General features: G+C 37.0%; 1 protein-coding gene across 2 annotated transcripts in view; it reads left to right on the forward strand.

Moving 5' to 3' along the window:
• The window catches only part of COL5A2 (collagen type V alpha 2 chain), a 114,079-nt gene that overhangs the window by 54,457 nt on the left and 43,381 nt on the right, over window positions 1-16,241 (forward strand). For both annotated transcript variants that reach the window (XM_026852575.1, XM_026852576.1), the window contains exons 2-8: window positions 4,686-4,910; window positions 6,446-6,459; window positions 7,768-7,800; window positions 8,459-8,491; window positions 9,154-9,207; window positions 13,175-13,285; window positions 14,512-14,589. In XM_026852575.1, the coding sequence (XP_026708376.1) occupies window positions 4,686-4,910; window positions 6,446-6,459; window positions 7,768-7,800; window positions 8,459-8,491; window positions 9,154-9,207; window positions 13,175-13,285; window positions 14,512-14,589 (548 nt within the window). The remainder of the gene's footprint in view (window positions 1-4,685; window positions 4,911-6,445; window positions 6,460-7,767; window positions 7,801-8,458; window positions 8,492-9,153; window positions 9,208-13,174; window positions 13,286-14,511; window positions 14,590-16,241) is intronic.

A 16,241-nucleotide genomic window follows, 5' to 3' on the forward strand; every position in this document is an offset into this window, starting at 1 on the left:
TACAGCCACACTCAAATCCACAAAAAATCCTTCAGAGGAATATTTTATTAATACCTTGAAAAACAGTAAGGAATTCTGGAATGTATCCATACTGCTTTTATATTTGCTGGGTGTACCTTGTTGGCGTTGGCCTAGTGCCTCCCAAAACACAGCAGGATGCACCATCTATTTATTGAAGCTTTCCACATCTTGTTCCTTTGCTCAATTACACAAGTCCCTACTGCATGTTCTTTATCATTACTTTGCTAAGCTAATCAACAGTAATTATATCTCCTGAAGAAACTGCATTAATTATTATATACAGAATGTAGTTCAAATTCCTCAATGCACAGTACTAATGAGCATCAATTGCAAAGTTAAGATATTTTCTTTTAGGAAAGAGGGGGGATTGCTTCATCCAAGTCTCTCCAGGAAGAAGAAATGGACTGGAAAAGACATAATATTTAAGGTATATAACATTTAAGGTATATAACAGAGTATGCAAATAGGGAGTTTAATAATGCTAATGTTTTTCTTGTGTCTCACAAAAGGATCACATGTCCATATCTTCACTTTGGAGAAACACTTTACACTGTTTACGTTTTTATTATTTTCCATCTTTCTTTCTTTGTGTTCCGTCTGGTTCCATGCCCAGGTCTCACTTTACTTGTTCACGTGCAGGATGTGAACTAGAAGTCAATGAGAGCAATACGAGTACAACAGTGAGGAGTAATTTTAAACAGCAGACCAACAGCAGACCAAGCAGCACTGGATTTCCAGGTGTTGCTTTCAAAGTGATGTATATCTGGTGGTGCAAGATTGAAATGGTTTCATGTGCTGTCTTTTAAAACACTTGTCCTGTTGTTGGCTTGTTGAGGAGTGGAATTAACCTTGAGACAAATGTGCTTGAACGGAAAACAAGCTCAGCATAAAATGCCCAAAGGAGAGTGTGCCTTGCACTCCTTTACCATGCAGAAACTTCTTTGACAACTTGCTGGTGATGACGGATGGGCTTTGACAGCCATCTAGTGGCTGGGATGGAGTTCCCCCCACCCCCTGTAATTGGTACAATTTCAGTGTTGTCACAAAACTGGGCCTGGGGATGTCAGTGCATGATGTGATTTTTACTTGCAGACCGTTGATGCACAGTCTCTGAGTATGACGATTTATTGTATTAGCTATAGCAGTTTGACTTCTGATCAAATAGTTCTTTAAAGCAAAACTGATACTCCAACAGATCAATATATAGCAGAAAAATGATTGCATTGTACTTACTGTGCTTTTAATTCAAATCTTATTTCACGAAGGTCGTTTATGCAAGCTCATGAATGAATGAGTCCTTAAATGCATCACAGGGTATTTCTTCTACCTTGTGTTTTGTATTTTCAGGCTGCTTTGAAACACATTTTCACTGACTTGAGTGGATTTGCAACCCTGTAGATTTACTCAGGTGCTATACTACTTAGAGTTGTAGTTTTTGTTGGGAAGAAAGGAATCGGTTAATGGCTAGCAGATCCTTTTCCCACATTGAGAATTTCCAAAGCTGCTTCTCAAGCCATGAACCACCACCTTGTGTTGTAACTGCAGAGGCAGAAAGAACAGGCGACATAGAGTTTGTGACTTGGTCTCTGTAATGAAAAACAACTTGTAGATTTCCAAATGAGGGAGGAAATGGTGGAACAATTTCCTTTGCTGCCTTTCCCGGTCTGGGTGTAGATGGATAACATGCCTGCAGTTCAGGCCTGAGAATAAAATGTCACAATGTGCTTGTGGGATGAGTTGGCTTTGAAATAGCTGTTCTTTTCAGTTACTCTCTCAGTGTAATGCAGTCACAGCAGAAGGGAAAACTAGAAGCACCAAACATAATCAAAAGATTTAAAATTGAAAATGTGTTTTCTGGCAGTATTGTGGGGTGGTTTTTTTGTTTGGGTGTTTTTTGTGTTTTTGTTTTTTTTTTCATTATGAGCATATCTGCAATCTGATAGGAAAACTGACTTCTCAGTATGCTTCCAGAAGTTGGTATGTGCTTTTCTTCCCCCGCCTTTGTGTGCCTCTTTCTCAGCTGCTGAGCGGGACCCAGGCAGAAGCTAGTCACCATCTGGCTCAGTTCTGATTTGCCAAAGCAGTTGCTATGTGGTTTATTTGAAGTTATGACAGAATGCTGACTTTGGGCTCAGTAACTTAGAAATTTCATTTATGCGAACTGCTGCTTTTCTGAGCAGCACAACAAGTTCTGCGGGTGATACGTTAAGGAAGACAGACCATATGCCAGACATCTGGGGGGAAAAGGCTAAATATGTCAGACAGTGCATTATGTCATGCACACAAGGGAGAAGCGAGAAGAGCGCTTTCCAAAATACGATCTACAGTTTGGAAAATAATTCTCACAGTGTCATAAATGGACTGTACAGCACACTTGGTTGATGTCTTTACTTCACACTGAAAACATTTCCTCCTGAGCTTCTGCAACACCCTTTCGAGTCATTTTGTCAGTTTGGTGTGATAAACTGATTGAAGAGAGGAGCTGACCTGGCATAAATTTGGATTTCAGTTTCTGTTAGAAAGCTGCAAAAGTTAGTGATGGCAGGCAATAGTTAATTGCACATCTGCTCCATTTCTCTGAGCTTTGACATTGATGGAGTAACTGGACTTGAGTTAAGGCATGAAGCTGAAATTCCAGTCTGTTCTTATTTATTACTTAGTGATTTTTCTGTTTACATCTGGTTTAATTTAGGACAGAAATGCATAGAACAGTGAAATTGTCCTGGTGCTTAGAACTGTTAATTTTTACTCTAATAACATGGTTTCTTAAAAAATAACAGCCTTGATCTATGACAAGTGGGATGTGTCATATATATATATATATATCTATCTTTAAAAAATATAAATACATATAAAATTGCCCCTATTCCCAGTCTTACATCAATTAGAAATTAGGGCTGTTTGGGAATTTTCAGATAATGGTTGTAACTGGATTGTCCAGTTTCAAAGACATTTTTGATAGGAAAGGTTTCTGTGGTCAGAGGGAGCTCCCACCCTGGTAAGATTAATCCCCTCTGCAGTATCCCAGGAGCCAGGAGAATCATTTTGGACTGTGTGTGACAGCTTTCCTGTGACTCAGATGGTGTCTTGGTATTGGGGTTCTTGGTGTTTGCAGGTCTGTGACCCATTGTCTAGGGGCAGCCTGGGGTCAGTTCATTGCTTTTGCAGGCTCTTCTGTTCCTTTAGAGCATGAAATACTCATTGGACCAAAGCAAACAAGCTGTTTTCTTGTTTGGTTTTTGTTTGGTTTTTTGTTTTTTTGTTTTTTTTTTTTTCTGATAGGGCATTTTGTAAAATGTTGCAAATGTAAAATGTTGCATACCGAAAGAAACGTTTCCACTTTATTTGATTTTTGAATTCTTTGTCAGACATAGTTTATTTTTAGGGGAAGATACTGAGATATACTCACCTCATGATTAAAAAAAAAAAATCCAGGTGTTTGGAGTATTTGCCTACAGTGTAGGAAGAAAACAAAGGCATAAACCTAAGTATGGATAGAACAGTACCTAAACAGATGGTTATGTCCCCTTAAATGCTGCTGTCAGTCAAATGGGGAGATTTTAAAAAATTTTTATAATTTCAACAAGAGTTGTTTTTCCTCCTTGGTGACAGCAGATTGGTTGGTGAGAAGAGAGCAAAAACTATACTGAATGGATTTCTAAGTAATTAGGAAAAAAGTAATTCTAAGTTGGAATTCAAGAAAAAGAAAGGGGATAGTATTAAGAAAAGAAAGTAAGTAAACATGTAGATGAAGTGGATTAGGTTAAAAATGACATGCAACGTCAGTAAAATAGAATGACCTCCATACCAATCTCTGTCTACATATGTGAGTATGTAGATAGAAAGGATATATGATATATGCATGGAATCAGTCAATGCTGTTCCTATATAAATGGCAACATAGGATAGTCTTTCATATATAGTTGAAATATTTAAGAGGTATTTTGTATGTAGTTAATATATATCCATAGCAATACTTCATGCATGTGCTGGGGTTATCATGTAGGGCCATGACCAGCTGGTTTATAAAAATTGAGCAAAATAAGTAGTTTGAGGAGCCTCTCTTCACTCAGCTGGAGACACTGATGCAAGTACCCTTGCAATGGAGACTGCTATTGCCCCTGGACAGTGACTGTCCTGTTTGGAAGATTTGATTCTCTGTGTTGGTATTACCTTACACCAAGACGCCAATATATGAGGGGTTTTCTTTTCAACAGACACTGTCATGTCTGTTCAAACGTTGTCGTAAGTCTGGCTGTGTAAGCTGCCTTCAGCTGAGAACAGGTAGTTTATTCCCTTTTGTGCAGATGTCTCTCGGGTCCTTATCCCCAGTCAGGCGTCTGCACAGCAAAGAGCAGGCGCATGGCAGGAGTTCCTCGATGCAGTTAGTACCCACTGAGCACAATGACATCTTTGTGCACTCTGTGATGACTCTGATTTACTTCTTTCTGATCAGGAAATAAGAAGGTAAAATAAGAAAAACATTTTAGATGACTGATATTTAAAAGTCCTTAATAGCAGCTTCAGCTGTGCTGGTGGACTGTTTTCTTTGTGTGTGTAATGCTGTTTCTCATCTCCAGATGTGCTCTTTCCTTGCCCAGACCTACTCCTCCTTTGGTTTCATGGTTGGAAAAATGTGTTGTATATTCTCTTTTCTACTCCAGGAGAAGACGTTGAAGAAATAGCCTGCACTCAAAATGGCCAGATGTACCTGAACAGGGATATTTGGAAGCCCTCACCGTGCCAGATTTGTGTCTGTGACAACGGAGCTATTCTTTGCGATGAAATCCAGTGTCAAGATGTGCTGGAGTGTGAGAACCCGCAGGTGCCCCCAGGAGAGTGCTGTCCTGTATGTCCCCATACAACACGTGATTTTGACACCACCATTGGTAAGATTGCTTTGCACTTTGCTTCTTTGAAATGAGAGACAGCCCAAAAAACTAGGAACCTCATGATGTTGACATTTCTAATAGTATTTCTGTGGTGAAAGTTGAAATCTGAAAATAGTAGATACTTGCCAGTTATCTTCCATCTTGGGTTGCACCTGAGCTGGCTCTTGAAACTGTTTTCTTCTGACTATGAATCTGCTATAAACCAAAATGGATTAGTAACTAAAAGGTGGATCTGAATTCCATCTTGCTATTTCGAGGGAGTTCAGTTCTGGCTTCTTGTAGGGGTTCATCTGGAACTGAAAGATAAATATATTAAGATAAATATGTATAGTAAACATATGAAGATAAATATATATTTATTATATAAATGTAGATAATAAAATAAGGGCATGCTTTAATAAAATGCTCAATTTGAGTCTCCTCCAATAGATGAATAAACGTAAGCATTATATGTAAACAGCAAAACATAAACAGTGTAAAGTGTTTCTCCAAAGTGAAGATATGGACATGTGATCCTTTTGTGAGACACAAGAAAAACATTAGCATTATTAAACTCCCTATTTGCATACTCTGTTATATACCTTAAATGTTATATACCTTAAATATTATGTCTTTTCCAGTCCATTTCTTCTTCCTGGAGAGACTTGGATGAAGCAATCCCCCCTCTTTCCTAAAAGAAAATATCTTAACTTTGCAATTGATGCTCATTAGTACTGTGCATTGAGGAATTTGAACTACATTCTGTATATAATAATTAATGCAGTTTCTTCAGGAGATATAATTACTGTTGATTAGCTTAGCAAAGTAATGATAAAGAACATGCAGTAGGGACTTGTGTAACTGAGCAAAGGAACAAGATGTGGAAAGCTTCAATAAATAGATGGTGCATCCTGCTGTGTTTTGGGAGGCACTAGGCCAACGCCAACAAGGTACACCCAGCAAATATAAAAGCAGTATGGATACATTCCAGAATTCCTTACTGTTTTTCAAGGTATTAATAAAATATTCCTCTGAAGGATTTTTTGTGGATTTGAGTGTGGCTGTATGGCTCTGAATACAGACACATGATATTGCAGGTGCTTTTCAAACAAGAAAAGGTCAAAAATCCCTCAGTCAGCTCTATCTTTTGAAAAACATCATGTAATATGTTGTGGATCCATCAACATCGCTTGTATTGAAGTCAGTAATAAAGCTTCCTTTGACTTCACTGTCAGTCATTAGGCCAGCTTCTGACAATTCCCCACAATATATTCTACTTTCCTAAAGTGCTTTTTCTTTTTCTGTGCAATAATGACAAAGGCTGAGAATCAGGGGACATTCTGGAAACCATTCTGATTCCTCACACCCGAACAAGGGAGTATGCATGTCCCTGGGAACTTCCTCAGCTCCCTGGAGGCGATACACCATCTTCTGTGCATCCAGCATCAGGGATGGCTCTAGCTGCAACAGTTTCTCTCAACTCTTACTGTGTCCTATCTCTCAGAGTAAAAACATTAATTTTCTCTCTTTTCTTCTTTTGTTCTTTTTAATAGGTAGAGGAAGAAAGGTAAGATTTCCTTTCCTTTCCTTTTTTTTTTTTTTTTTTTTAATGTATTGTAACTGTTAAAAGAATCCCTTACAACTTCTTGAAGTGTTTCACAGAAATTAAATATAATCTCTGTTAAAAACACTTAATTCTTTCCTCTTGGCCTTTCTCAGTAGCTAGGGAGATTGCAGTCCGCATGGAAAAAATGCTGGGATGCATGGAAAAATCCTGGTCTTAATATAGAGAATCCCCCTGGGTGAAAATCCCTGCTGTCTACATCAAAGGAATTCATTTGGGTCGTTTGGTTTTTTCATCTCTAGCAGTGGTACAAAATGAGGGAAGGGACCACTAGGTCATTGGAAGCCAGATTATTAAAATTCGCAGCTTGTTTTTTTGCTGAGACTTAGCTGTCCAGAGTGCAGTAGGTAGCCCTGGGATGATGCCTTCTTGCACAGAGCTGCGGTTCTGTGGGCAGTATCTCTCATAGTATGCAATTAAACAAAGAGAAGGTCTATTCTTGCAGAAGAAATTAAAATACATTCTGATAAATGAGCTTTTAAGATAGTAAGCAGCTACAAGAAATAATGTAAATAATTTTTAGGTGATCAAGTATATACACCAAATAAACTGAATAGCTGTCTATGCAGAGGTAGTTTATGGAAGTAAATGGACAGTAACCATCTTATTATTACTTGATAAACAAGGCAGGATATTTTTTATCTTTACAAAGTCATCTTTTTTTTTTTTTCCTTAATAAAATGGTTACCATCAATAAACCCTGTTATTTTATGAAACATGTAATCATTGTCAAGAAATTCCACTCAAAGAAAAGACAACTGGCAAATGCTGTGTCCTTCACTCTGGAGCTGTGAGATACCATTTTGTATTCTGTCCCTATGCTACAGATGGACATACGGGTTTTTTATATCCATAGATTTAATTAAATGAATTTAATTTAGTACCTTGAAGAAATGGAATGTGAATGCTGCTCCGGGCTCTACATGTCATGTGAATCAAATAATCCAATAACAGAACTACAACATGTTTTCTAGTACTTTATATCATGGTAATTTTTTAGTTTGACTCTCAGCCAGTTTGTTACGCAGTTAGAGAGTCTGTTAATTTATAGCCTTCATTTAATCAGTGTCTGTAGTCATTAAAAATAGTATGGATTAGCTATTGCTGGTACATTAATTTAGTCTCAGTTGTATCCTTAGAGGTTTTATCATTTGCAACGGTCACAGGGATGGCATTGGTGAAATTGGTGCTGTTAACTGTACTTTCACTTGTTTTCTGCCATCTGATGTTTTTGTATCTTTTTTCCTACAGGGACAAAAAGGAGAACCTGGAATAGTGCCACCTGTAAGTCCATATTTTTCTTCATTTATCAGCACACCCTAGAAGTGTACATTTTAGAGCTTTGAAGCAGAATGGTCATAGAATAAAGGAAACACAACAAAAATGTACAGCCTAGGAGTGAAAGGAATGGAATTAATTATGCTGTTTCACATATGTAACATTAAAAATTCCTGTCGATTGCATTTTGAAAAAGAATCTTACTGAGGTAAATCTGTCATAATCTTTATTTTTATAGTTAGAATTTTGTGGAAGTGTAATGGTACATTAGTATTTGGAAAGTGTAGACACACGTGATAAAATGGGTGAGATAAATTGTCACTTTCTATCTTTATTATCCCTTTCTAGCATAAAGACAAATCTAAAAAATAGATAAGTTGAGACTAAATCACTGTATTTCACTTACTTATTTAATAATTTTTTAGAATAACAATATTATTTCCAAGATTTTGCTCATATTGTTTATAAGATGACTCCAAACTGGAAAGAAATAATCCGTGGAATTTATATATTTATTTTGTTCCCAAATGGCCTTACAACTTGCCTGGTACTTTAGTTTTCTCTCTTGCTATTTACTTTTCAAAAACTGATTTTCTGTTGGGTAACCATGACAAATACAGCCGTAATGTTGTATGGTAACTTTAATTTCTATTGCTTTCTTCAGGTTTCAGGAATACGAGGCCGCCCCGGACCAGCTGTAAGTATTTTTTGATCTTCTCTTTCTGTGTCTTTTCCCACTTTCTGCCATTTCTGTTTTTATTGTGAGGATGATGTGAAGGAGAACTCTTCTATGCCTATAGGGGGTATTGTCTGTAGATCTGCTGGATTTGAGGAGGCAACATGATGATGGGATTTTTTTTGCTAATCTCAGGTCAGCCCATGCCCTAAGTGAATGGATGTGTGCTTTGTAGAGAGTGCATGTCTGAGGACCTTTTTGCGGGGTTGATCCTAGGGAATGCTTTTGTAACAGGAGTAGAAGGAGGTTCAGTATTGCTCCCTGTCTGTGGCTAAGCAGAGAGCAGTTCTGGACTAGCAGGAAGAGTGTCTCAAACCTGTACATCTGGGCATTAAGAGCCTCCAGCAGTCAGAAAAAACTTTGCTAAATTAACCTGTGGAGCACACAAGAGATGAAACCATTTTGTAGATCCCTGCATCCTGGTTCTACTCCCTTCAGGCAATGTACAGTTGAGAGGAAATATTGAATACTTGGTTATTGTAGCTATTTTCTTTATGATGATATGGAAAAAAAAAACAACCCACAAATTAATTTTCAGATAAGCATTAAATTTTATGCTTTCAGAGATTTATTAATAGTTATCTAGTTTAAAAGATACTTAATATTTCGAATCTTTCTTTCAGGGACCTCCAGGCTCACAAGGACCACGAGGAGAACGAGGACCAAAGGGAAGACCTGTAAGTTATTAAGCATCTCAGAAATCAAGTACTGGACTAACCTCAAAAGGTTAGATGGCTTTAAACTGTCTCCGTGTCTCCTAGAGTTACCAGAACTTTCCACATATTTTCCAAGAATCAGGTGACAAACAGAAAAATGTTTATATCTCACCAATTTCTGGATGGACTGAAACCTGAATGTTTAAAGATAATTGACAGAGGCTTAGCAGTGTTTCCACTAAAAGCCAACTTCTTTAACAAACTTTCCCAAAGTAGTGTCTGAGAGTACAGCTTTCTTCAGTATTAAAAAAAAAAAAAGAAAAAAAAAGAAAAAAAAAAGAAAAAAAAAGAGAAAAAAAAAGAGAACAAAACTAGAACATCATGTTTGCCTGTTTAAGAACTCACTGACTTTTTGCTGCTTACTGCTGTACATCAGAAACAGTGTGAGCTGTGTGTCTCAGGGTATTTCAGAAAAGGCAAAGCTCAGGACATTAGCAGGAGTTAATATGTGACTACATATGTTGGTATGCTGGTGAATAATATAATCACGATCGTTTAGTGGAAATAAAAACTTCATAAGGGAATTTCAGTGTCTGTATGTGGAGAACCACAGAAAGGCCAAAAGGGAGTGCTGAAAATACCAAAGATGACACGTTCTGGTTGAAAAAGCTAGGTCAAAGAGCAGAAGCTGCAAAAAAACAGATTTTAAAGAGTTGTATCATTGCAGTTTCTATTCTGTGGATATTTTCTCATCCCTCAGGAGAGAGCAAGCCAATACTGACTTTAGGCATAGGCCTAAAACAGACTCCTTTGTACTGTTCCCCCAGCATGTGCCTGTTGTCCGTAGATGGTAATGACACTTCTAAAGCAGTGGAGTAATTGTGTAGCCTCTTTGAGATGAATGCCAAGCCACTGCTGCTCTCTAGATCACCATAAGATGTTGGCCTGATGAATGAGTATCAGGATGCTGAAAAGAATTCTGGGAGTAATTGTGAAATCTTGTGGTGCACAGAGGAATCTTGACTGTGTTTATGGAGATGTCTGAAGTGCTTTCCCAATGTGCAGTGTTAGCAATGAGATGCTACGTAATTTCTGATTCTGTGCCAGGCATCCCGTGTATGTCTACGGAGTGGTGGCTCGAATCACATGAAATACAAAAAGGCTGTAAATAGTGTTGAGTTGCTTTGACACAGGTTATTATGCTGCTTTCAGGGACTATTGAGGGATTAGGAACTAGTCAGCTCCTTTGAACATGTTATGTCAAAGGTTCTGGTGAGCTGTGTGTATGTCAGAGCGGAGGTCTGAGACCAAAGAGCGCTGCTTTTAGATACAGAAGGAGTGCTAATGCAGGATTTTTAAATTTATGCTTGTGTAAAGAAAATGTTAGCTCATACTTGAATTTTATATTATCAAAACCTCTCTACACATCATTTGCAGTTTGTTTAAAGTACCTCATGAAGCAGGTAACATCGTACCAGGAACCCTTTCTAAAATTAATCTGGGTAAATATGTTACTGATATTACAGGTGATATTACAGAACCACTATGCATATTTCCAAGCCATTTATTTGTTTCTTTGCATTTTTTTTTTTATAATTTTTTGTGCTTTAAATGGACTCTTACTGAATAGTGAGCAGAAGGAACTCAACCTTGCTATGAATCTCTGCCTTTTTTACAAAAGCTCTTAGACATAAAATGAATTCAGGAGTATTAGCATATTTTTTTTTACTTCAGATTCTTTGTTAGTGTAACAATGAGAAAAACAGTTAGGGAATAGAATGTTTGCGTTTTCAAAATGCAGCTAGGGAGGGAGAGTTTTGGGCCATGGTAAAATTTTAGGTGTTTACAAATGGCCTTTGAAGTCAGGAAATAAGCTCGAGCTCCTCAGAACCATTGATGTGTTTTGTTTCAGTATGGATTTACGCTCAATTATAATTGCAGTAGCAGTTAAAATAGTAGTTTGAGAGTGTTCTGCTATGATCTGCATTTCCTTTTATTCCATTACAGGCAAAAAATGTTTCCTGCACAGCAGCAGCGTTGGGCCAGACTGAGTAAATTGTGTGTTTAAACGGTGCCACCTCGTGGCCTATGGGAGAATTTTTCTCCTTTTTTTTTTAAAACCTCACTGACCTTGTGCACAGGTGAAAGAAAATGAAAGAACTCTTTTTTTTTTTTTTTAATATATATAAATATAAATTAATATAATGTAAAAAAATATAAAAAGATTTAATGTAAATATTAGATATTAAATATTAATAAAATAAATTAAAAATGAAATAAATAGAAATACAATCAATATTTTATTTTAAAAAACCCAAATATTGGTTATACACCGTTGGTTAGTTGCCACCTACAAATGCAAACATGCTTTTCAGGGACTTTTCAGGTTTTAAGGTGTGGGTTTGCAGTGTTTCTCTTTAAGCAGGTTGATTTTTGGTGACTAAAAACTGGGTCCTGTTGTAAAAAGAAATGAGAAAATATTTTTCTATGTCGTATTTTGTTAAGGTGTCTTGGTTTAGACGCAGTAGTTGTATAGAAGCTTGCTTAATTTTTTATAGGCTACTGTATTTTTTCTCTAATTCTTAGCTCTGTTTTCTTTTTATTTTGCAAACAAATGAAAGAAGATAACCCATTATTTTCCTTCTTTGTCCATTACATTTGCCAGTAGTGTGTACTTCTGTTCATAGTAGAAATATTAAAGAATAAAGTTTTATTCTAGAACCTTTTGTTTCCATCCAACATGCACAAATCTCTAATTTGTTTCGGAACACCATCTATTCACAACTCATTCTGTGAGCATGGGGGGTGTGTGTGTAGCTGTCTGTCTGATAAGAAAGAGATTTTCCCCTGATTGCTAGACTTATAGGAGTTTCAGACCATAAAGATAGAATGAGAGCTAAGAGAACTGACTCCTTCCCTGGGAGTTTCCAGGAATCCTATTTTCGATGCTATCCCAGTGTAGCCCTTTCCCAAGGGAATGCATTTTCTTTAACATCTGAAACATACTAGTACAAATTATACTAGTTCAGACATAAATTGCATTGAAATGTGTCATGGACTGCAAGGAGACAGAGTCCTCATCTCATGGAAATACAAGCAATCTGTCTGATTATAATAGTGTTTGTAAGGATGCTCACTGAGCCACGTTTCCAAAGTTTTGTGTTTAAGGATCCTTAAAATAGAAGAGCTCATTATACAGTATAAAATTTTTCCTTGGCATAGTCAAGCATTTTATTCTAATGAAGGGAGCAGTAATGATAAGCACTTTAGAGTCTGTATTTATGGTTGAAGTGTATCTTTATTGGCTCTGTTGCTACTGATTTGCTTCTACTAATGTTTTATTAGCTGAGTTAGTATATAATTTTAGTTCTGGCAGAAGATAAGCTGAATGCAGTTTAGGAATCAAAAGTGGGTGATCAAAATGGGAGCAATGGGACGGCCTCCTAGCCTATTCCACAAATACTAGCTAGAGAAAACATTGACACCAGAGGACTTACTCTGCATTTTTGGCAGTGTAACTGTGTTGAGAATTCAGCAGTAGTGTGAGCTGGCTAAACCATTCATGATGTCAGGAGGCTGTAAAAATCCATCCTTATCTTGGAATTTCCTAAGCACGTGTACATATGTAAACTAATCTGAGCTAGATGTATTTTAGAAATTATTTTGTGATATTCTATATTGTGTGCAAAGCCAAATAGTTTTTCAGGAATAGTATACTCTAGTATGGAATGATAGGAAGCCTGAGTTTCTAAAAAAAACCCCAAACCCGTGAGAGAAATTACTGCAGTTTACGTGCATGTTGGATTTGTGACTAATTTTAGCCAGTGCTTGTGATCTGAAGGTAGGAACAGGTCCTGAGGAATGTTGTTTGTTTGAAGATCTTTCCGTAGAAATACGGATTTATCAGAAACGAGGCAGTTGTTTGCTAGTTACAATTATTTTAATGAATACCTTTGCACACTGTTGGCATTTCTGATTTTATTTCTAGGGTCCTCGTGGTCCTCAGGGGATTGATGGTGAACCTGGTATCCCTGGCCAGCCTGGTGACCCTGGTCCTCCAGGGCATCCTACCCACCCAGGACCAGATGGACTAAGCAGGGTAAGTTTTACGCTTGCTTTAGTAGAAAGTGAGTGTTGGGCCAGATCCACATCATACAACAAGTAATTTCTATTTGCTTCAGTGAATGTGGAACGCTGTGCCCACTGATCCTGTCTTCTACTCATGAGGGACAGCAGATAGCAGCAGTGCAAGTTCTGCCAAAAATTGGGACAGTTTGAATGTGAGAAACCTTGGAAAGGACACACCTTTCACAGGGGGTTTTATCCTCCAGAAAAACCAACGTGTCCAAATCCAAAACCCTCAGTAGGGTTCCATTCCTTCCTCCTGACTTAAACCCAAGGGATTCGGGCAATAGTACAGGGTTGTACCAAATTGGGAATACAGAAAAGAAAAAGTAAGATGAATTATAAATAACAGAATAAGTAATGAGACAAATTAAATTGTGTTTAAGTATACTTCTTGCTGGAATTGTTCAGACTAACACTGAGAAGATTAAGTAAGATATTTGTGAAAAGCAGTGCTAACTAGCCATAGATACAGACAAGGTGTTCTGCACAACTCCCCAAATGTGTTTGGGTACCAATCTAATGAGGAACACACTATAAATCTTAGAAGACTTGAATGCACATCTGTGCTGTCGCTCACTGCTGTGAGTGAGTATCTGGCTCTGAATGAAGCAAAATAAACCTGTTGATTTCAACTATGTGCTTGCAGAAGAAAGAGAGCACTGAAGGTTTTCCCTCTAACTGATTTGTCTCTCTGAATTGGCATGAACAGCAGTGGCCTTCAGCTTTGCTGTATAAGGGCAACGCACTGAAAAATTCTAATTTGAAATCATAAAATCAGCTACGTTTCCATTTACCTTAAGATATTTCTGAACTTGAAGCACAGAAAGTAAAAACAAAAGAAAGGCTTAGAAGACATGAAGTAGGTGAAGTTAAGGTGTGACTTAAATTTGAAGGTGGTGAAAAATCTAATTAATTTCACGGGAGGCTTTCCTCTTTTTAGGTAATTTTCTCATTTGTTTAACATTCAAGTGGGAGTAGAATCAGAATAATAATCAGACAATATGATGCATCGAACTGGTCTATGATGCCTTAAACCACGTCAAATTTACAGGAAAGGCAACTTTTATTTTAATGATTAAAACAATAATTTAGTTCTTAGTGCTGCAAAGCCAATGTAAAGATTCTCTTGCATGGATTTTTGCTTTATGAACCATCAAAATGACTGACAGCTGAAATCACCCATCTTATTTTTTTCAGCCGTTTTCAGCTCAGATGGCAGGACTGGATGAGAAATCTGGACTTGGTAGTCAGATGGGACTGATGCCTGGTGCAGTGGTAAGACCAGATTAGCCCTGTACTGTAGAATGGGGTGGAAGTGGAGTGCATGTGCAAAAACCCTCTTAATTAACTTCCTATGCCTCTAGAACCTGGATGTACAGTATGTTCTAGTGCAGTTTTCCATGGTATATGGAAAAAATGGAAAAAAATATTCTTCTGTTAAAGTGAAAGCTGCTTTTTTCCCCCTCTAGACTTCTTGTCTTCTTTCCCTCCTTCTAAATATAGCAGCTACTAACAGTAAGGTATAGGGAAAAAAAAAAATCTCCCAATTTTCTCTTATTTTGTGTCACTGAAAAGTATCTGACAAGCATCAGGTATAATGCATAGTAGAATAAGCAAATAGTTAACTTTGAAGGCTCCTTTTCACATTGTAACATCAAAGATATTTATTTTTGGTAGTATATGTAAAAAAATTATTTCTGAAACCAGCTGTTAACAGGAAGCTGTGCTTCATTACTTTAAGGCAGACATTCTATTTCTCCAGTGGGTCCAGTTTTATCATTGGCATCTCTCACTGTTTAGATAGTGCCCTTTACTTTTAGTAGACTGTGGACTTAATGGTAACACTGGAATTTTTCACCACCTGTGAAAGCTGTTTCACCACCCTAAGCTGGTTTTGCTAGAACTCCTGGGGTTGGTTTTGAATATTATCTCTCTTCGCTACGTGTATTTATCCCATTGTGAAATATTGAAAATACTGCTACCCTCTTTGCTGTTATTTTTAACATTCATTCTTAAGGAAACCATTCTTTAGTGATTGTTCATGAGTTTGCTTACCTGAATCTTATCCCTCCAAGTCCTCACTAGTAACCTTCTAACTCAATTTCAATTGTTTGAAAGGTTCTAAAATCTGATGTTGTGCTTTAAGTTTTGAAGTGATTTCTTAAAAAAACTTTCTTTTTTTATGAATGTCTCTCTTCAGTGAATGTGCTATGCGTACATACAATTTGTTCCCCAAGTCTGTCCTACATATTTGTTGCCCTCCATTGTTTTGCTTAATCCTTCACTTAATTTGTCTCGAGACATTGTATCTCTTGTACTGCCTCTTTTTTTTTTTTGTCATTCTCAAATAGGATTGGTTTTAATATTGATATCTATTTTAAGGTATTTTTCAATATCTAAGGACTTACACAAAGTCTACTAAAGTCAGTTGGCACTCACTGTCTTTGGATTGGTTCTTTGATATCCTTTTTTTCTTTTCCTTGTAAACTGAGTAACTGAGAGACATTCAGATGAACCATTATTTTTTTTTGGTTTTGTTTTTAATGATTAGAATTTTTAAATGGTCTATTACTAACTCTTCTACATTGGCTTTATAAAAATTAATGAATTGTGTGTAAAAAACATAAATCTTGAGCCTCTGTCAAAATGGAAGTTATTGTCTGCTGTAGATATTTTTTTATTGCAAGAGAATTACTTTCAGACAAGATTATGTTTACTTCATGTTACAAGTTACAATTAAGCACAAGATTTTTTTCTAAAAATTCCATGAAACTTTTTAAGGGGAAATCGTGAGTTTTCTGTAACAAACCACAACCGTTCGGAAGCTGTTTTGGTGGTTTGTATGATTCGTGAAAATACATCCTTCCATTCCTGGTTGTTACTCTTCATAGCTGAGAATAGCAGCGTGAATTTATTTTGTCATTGAT

Source organism: Athene cunicularia, assembly GCF_003259725.1.
Source record: "Athene cunicularia isolate RWA chromosome 7 unlocalized genomic scaffold, athCun1 chr7_part1, whole genome shotgun sequence".
Classification (NCBI taxonomy): domain Eukaryota; kingdom Metazoa; phylum Chordata; class Aves; order Strigiformes; family Strigidae; genus Athene; species Athene cunicularia.